Source organism: Salvelinus alpinus, chromosome 28 (assembly GCF_045679555.1).
Source record: "Salvelinus alpinus chromosome 28, SLU_Salpinus.1, whole genome shotgun sequence".
Classification (NCBI taxonomy): domain Eukaryota; kingdom Metazoa; phylum Chordata; class Actinopteri; order Salmoniformes; family Salmonidae; genus Salvelinus; species Salvelinus alpinus.
The window spans coordinates 34,056,145-34,062,289 of NC_092113.1; the positions used below are offsets into that span (position 1 = coordinate 34,056,145).

The window sequence follows — 6,145 nt, forward strand, 5'->3', positions numbered from 1 at the left end:
GGACTGTCTGCATGAGGACATGGTAAGCATATCTTGTCTGTCTATGAGAAGTGACAAATGCATAGCTTACTTTTGCCTGTGGCATGGAGAACATAAGTTAAAGATGAAACGGAGATGTAACTGAGATGTAAAGTTTGTTTTTTGATGAGAGAGCGCAAGAAAGCACGACAGTCGACTCACAAGCACAGATGTGATCCTCGTGCAGCACAATCGGATCAATGAGGGGCACGTGCGACCCGCAAGCCTGGTCTGGCAATGGCATCCGACCACAATAGAGCCCCTACTGCGTCGCGGCTCGCCACGCACGGGTACATCACATGATGCTGCGTTTGTTATGCCTCGGATGTTGTGAAATTGCAAAAAGAAACGCATCTCAGACTAACTGATGCTAGGGGTAGGCAGGAATTATGTGTGCAAACAGGTTTAAGTGTTTAATTAAAGGACTTTTAAAACGTTTCATTAAACTTTTAAAATACCCTTTAAACTACCAGTTAAAGCAATGAACTTTGAAAAAGCGTTTTGCCCCATCTCAAAGCATCCCCAATTTAAACATACATTTTTAGCTGTGCCCTTATCTCTGTGCCCAGGAACACTTGGATGAGTCAAGCAGCAAATAAGTTATCTGATTTCAACCGTTTCGTGCGCCGGAAAACTTTTTTTGTTATATATATATATATATATATACAACTTTTATTTACATACATACATATATGTATATATATATATATATGTAAATAAATTTGTAAAACGAAAACAAAGTAGATATATATATAATAACAAAAAAACAATGATATTTCCAGAGCGTTCTGGCGCACCAACCGTTTGAAATCAGATAACTTATTTGCTGCTTGACTCATCCAAGTGTTCCTGGGCACAGAGACGGGGGAGTAGGGTATATGGGGCTAATAAGTGGAAGAAGCAAATTAATGGACGGGTGAACAACGCATACACCTGCTCTTACCACATCAAGCTGTCAAAATCACTTACACATACCGCGATGGATGAGCGTCCCTTCCTCAGACTGTGCGTAATTAAAATATCCAAAACGCTTTGTAACATGATTCCAACACATGATTCGGTCATCCAACCGTTCTAATTTAATGAATATTTAAAGTATTGTGCAGAATGAGCTCCACCAATTGTTTAGGAAAGGTAATTACAAATTGGGTTACAGCACAACCGTAGCTATAGACTTCTCACATTTCCAATATACGCCCCAAATCCTCCTTTTACAATGCATTGAATTGCAAAATAAATCTCATGGTTGCCTATTTCAACCTATGAGATATGCAATAACATTTTGAAATGGGGAAAAATAATAATGTGACAATTTTGGACAAATAGTATTGTGTACACACACACACACACACACACACACACACACATTGGTGACGCATGTACGGTTGTTTGGACGAGACACTTTGGGCTCGAGCCCGCCACGCGCGTTTGGCATTATGGGCGAGGTGCACGTGGGAGGGGCCAGTCCATCTCCTAAAGGCTAAACTCCGACATATTCGTGCCAGTCGGAGATGAAAGTCTCAGGCGCACTGATGGATAATTGAGGGAAAGAAAGAGAACTTGGAGAGGACTGTGACACTGTGCGCAACAGAAAGAAACGGTTGAGTTAAATCATTTTGGTTGGTAGTGGGACTTTGGAAGTTAGCCAGACGTCTGACAAATTTGGAAGTGCGAGTTGTAAACAGGTGAGTTTTTTTGTTCCAGATAATTTAGTATTGATCACAGAGGATTTATGCAATGGGTGCCAACAGATACAAATAACTGTAAACTGCATTTATATTCGAGTTTTTACTGTTTTCTATAACAGGAAAGCAATTCATGAAGATGGCATTCTTCATAATCGTCCTATACCAATGCCACCAAAAAACGAAACTATAATGCATTATCGGATCATATCAACAAGAAAGTGAGACCACTAATTGTATTGTCGGAATATAGACAGCATGTTATGGTTTCTATTTTATCATATGCAATAGGCTACTATTGTCAGTGTCAAATACAGTTAGCCTACAATTGTAGGAAACTGTCCCACTTTTACGCACGGCTACTCAATCAGTAACTAGGACAACGTAGTTTTAGAACAATAATGTCTGCTCTTAGGCAGAGATTTAGGCTATTTAGATTCTGGTGTGTTTGAGAAAGTTCAAACGAGTCCACAATTAACGTTTTATATCCTTTGGACTCAGAAATCAATCTCGTGTAATGGCATTTTTTATAACAATTGCTAGCAAAATTGGATTTAAAACGGTATTGATTCCGCTCAGCAAATCAAACCTAGCTGTTAATGCAGCATATATTTGTTCCCGTGTTTGTTCACTCGTCTATATACCCTCAATTTAATCTGAGGGTTTTATATGCTGGACAAATCCCTTCGTGTCCCAGATTGACAGTGTCTCCAAAATCACGACATCAACAGCAGGGAACCACTGAGTTTAGCCCCAAAGTGTCTCACATTAGGTCGACTACCAACGAGAGAATTATACTGCTTACTGGAAATTGAACACATTTTCCTCAATTATTTTTCTGTCAGAGTTGAGAGATGTTCTGTATCTGCTCAAATATTCATCCATTCCATGGGATGGAAAATTAGCTTCCTGGGCTAGTATGCGCTGTCCACACAGCAGTTCTGAAAGGATTATCTCATATCTAGGCAACCAATATAATGGGAACAGTAAATAGGTCGACTAATTTCAATAATACTTAGCCGACTACATTAGGGATGGTGGTGCCATCCCTAATTATCCATCTCAAAATGCATGTCTGATCATTTGAGCTCTGTCCTGATTTCTATGGCAAACAGGAAACAATGTGCTTGATCAAATATGTGTTTTTATTTCTTCAGATCACAATGTCTAAACGTGGAGAGGTGTCTGAGCTGGTCAGTTCCCTGGGGTGGCTAGGGGAGGACATGAGCTCCCAGGATGGAGAGGGAGGTCTAGAGATGGGGGGCCGCTATAGCCGGGGCCCTGAGGGCCTCGGAAGCATTGGGCAGGGCAGCGAAGACATTGAGGATCAGGAGGAAGAAGACATTTATAATGATGGTGATGAGGAGGCTGGAATGGACGCAGAGAACGAGGCACCAAAACGGAGGGGCCCCAAGAAGAAGAAGATGACCAGAGCCAGACAGGAGAGGTTCAAGGCGAGACGCAGCAAAGCCAATGCCCGCGAACGCTCCCGCATGCACGGGCTAAACGATGCACTAGAAGTGTTACGTAAGGTCATGCCCTGCTACTCCAAGACCCAGAAACTGTCCAAGATCGAGACCCTGCGGCTGGCCCACAACTACATCTGGGCCCTGTCTGAGGTGCTGGAGAGTGGTCAGTCCCCAGAGAGCCACGGCTTCATAGAGATTCTGTGTAAAGGCCTGTCCCAGCCCACTAGCAACCTGGTGGCTGGGTGTCTCCAGCTGGGGCCTTCAGCCCCCTTGATGATCAACAAGCTGGATGAGAAGCCCTGTGGCGCTCTGGGAGTCGGGGGTGGTGTAGGGGGCCAGCCTTGTGGTCATCAACCACTGAGTGGTCACTACCCCTCTACGGGCCTGCCTAGCCCTCCCTACGGTTCACTGGAGGCCTCCCACCTACTCCACATGAAAAGCTTCAAGGGAGTGCCCTACGAGCAGCACCCCTCCCCTAAAGATTGTAGTAGCAACGGCACCCCCCCTTACGACGGGCCCCTCACTCCTCCCCTCAGCATCAGCAGCAACTTCATCCTGAAGCAAGAGCCCTCCCCCCACGAGGCTGAGAGGAACTACCCCTCCCACTACCTCTCGTCCCTTCCCCATTACCCCCCCTCCTCCCTGGGCGGGCTGCCAGGGCCTCAAGGCTACCTCTTCCAGGCCTCACGCTACGAACTGCCCCTAGACATCCAGGCCTTCGACTCCTTCCCTCCACCACACATGATCGCCTCACAGATGGGCACCATCTACAGTGAGTGAAGGGGAAAGTGAAGCTGCGTGGCCAGGGGAGAGATCCATACAGAGCCCTGCCTCTGGTCCTGCAATCCTGCTGCCCATACGTATAGGCCCGTGACTCTATGAATTACTGTGTAGAGAGACAATGATATGACGTTTACACTGTCTGCTATCTTACTCTGGGAGACTGTAGAATGCTCAGAGAGAGACTCAACTCAACCTACCTGATCATAAAGAACTACTGGAAAGATAAAGATACACCCTTAATAGTATTATTAATTTATTCTCATTGTTTATTGTTTGTATTGTCATTTCTTTCTGTCTGGTTTAGTCCTCCCCCAGTTCCTATTATAGGCTATGTAGCTATATTACTTGTTATTGTTTACCAAATCAGATATCCAGGTATACGCACTGACTGCACACTGTCTCAGATATCCATGACCAGGGATCTCCACTAAATGGCTCTACACAGTCTACGCAAACAGAGCCTACTGAGGTCCGTTTGCGTCGCATTCCAAAAATTCTGCTAAATAAATGTATGTAGAACTAGGTAGAGAGCAAGACTGTGTAGACCCCTTAAAACCTAGGAGTACTTGGGTAGAAAGTTCTCAGTGTGCCTGAAGATGGGGAGGAAGTGACACAATGTTGTTCTACCCTCATTTACTATAACTTCTGCACTTAGGCCAATACTGTAGCCAGTATCCTATTAGCTGTATGAACAGAAATGAATTTAATTTATATCTGTATTTAATATTTATTTTTGTATAACTATTGTCTGTTCCTTTTTGCATTTTCTCAGCACTGTTTTTTGTTTTACTGTCTCCTTCGTGCAGTGCATTGTCAGTCACTGGCAGCTTTACTGATGAAGTATTACAATTATTTATTTGAAGTATCTTTCAGGTATTTCTCAGTTTTGGTGTCGATCACAACTTTGTCATACAATTTTTGTAAATATTTTGCTGTTTCGCACTTAATTGAATAAATATTCGTATTATATACTATTTCTGTTGCAACACATTGTGCCATGGTTTGAAGTCTTTTCACACAAAGGAAATGAGGACCAGTCAGATATAGGCTACCAGATACAGTATATCAGTTTCAGCCGCACATCATTTACTCCATAGTGCCATTAGATATGGACAGGTATATCACCAGTGGACTTCAAAACAGTCAAGGTCCCATATTAGGACAGAATATGTCTTTGTTCCTCTGTTGGTTTAACAATCCCATAATATAATATACAAATAGGGGCATCTGTTATGGATCCCAGGGCTACCTGAAAAGGGACTGTTATGGATCCCAGGGCTACCTGAAAAGGGACTGTTATGGATCCCAGGGCAACCTGAAAACTGACTGTTATGGATCCCAGGGCTACCTGAAAACTGACTGTTATGGATCCCAGGGCAACCTGAAAACTGACTGTTATGGTTCCCAGGGCTACCTGAAAACTGACTGTTATGGATCCCAGGGCAACCTTAAAACTGACTGTTATGGTTCCCAGGGCTACCTGAAAACTGACTGTTATGGATCACAGGGCAACCTGAAAACTGACTGTTATGGTTCCCAGGGCTACCTGAAAACTGACTGTTATGGATCCCAGGGCAACCTTAAAACTGACTGTTATGGATCCCAGGGCAACCTGAAAACTGACTGTTATGGATCCCAGGGCTACCTGAAAACTGACTGTTATGGATCCCAGGGCAACCTTAAAACTGACTGTTATGGATCCCAGGGCAACCTGAAAACTGACTGTTATGGATCCCAGGGCTACCTGAAAACTGACTGTTATGGATCCCAGGGCAACCTGAAAACTGACAGTTATGGTTCCCAGGGCAACCTGAAAACTGACTGTTATGGTTCCCAGGGCTACCTGAAAACTGACTGTTATGGATCCCAGGGCAACCTTAAAACTGACTGTTATGGTTCCCAGGGCTACCTGAAAACTGACTGTTATGGATCCCAGGGCTACCTGAAAACTGACTCTTATGGTTCCCAGGGCAACCTGAAAACTGACTGTTATGGATCCCAGGGCTACCTGAAAACTGACTGTTATGGATCCCAGGGCTACCTGAAAACTGACTGTTATGGTTCCCAGGGCTACCTGAAAACTGACTGTTATGGATCCCAGGGCAACCTTAAAACTGACTGTTATGGATCCCAGGGCAACCTGAAAACTGACTGTTATGGATCCCAGGGCTACCTGAAAACTGACTGTTA

General features: G+C 44.1%; 1 protein-coding gene across 1 annotated transcript; it reads left to right on the forward strand.

Annotated features, from left to right (window-relative positions):
- Nucleotides 1-1,461: 1,461 nt before the first annotated feature.
- On the forward strand, nt 1,462-4,929 carry LOC139557736 (neurogenic differentiation factor 4-like). The gene is made up of 2 exons (XM_071372880.1): nt 1,462-1,703; nt 2,861-4,929. The coding sequence occupies exon 2, from the start codon at nt 2,867-2,869 to the stop codon at nt 3,950-3,952; it is 1,086 nt and encodes a 361-aa protein (XP_071228981.1). The 5' UTR covers nt 1,462-1,703; nt 2,861-2,866; the 3' UTR covers nt 3,953-4,929.
- Nucleotides 4,930-6,145: the final 1,216 nt, after the last annotated feature.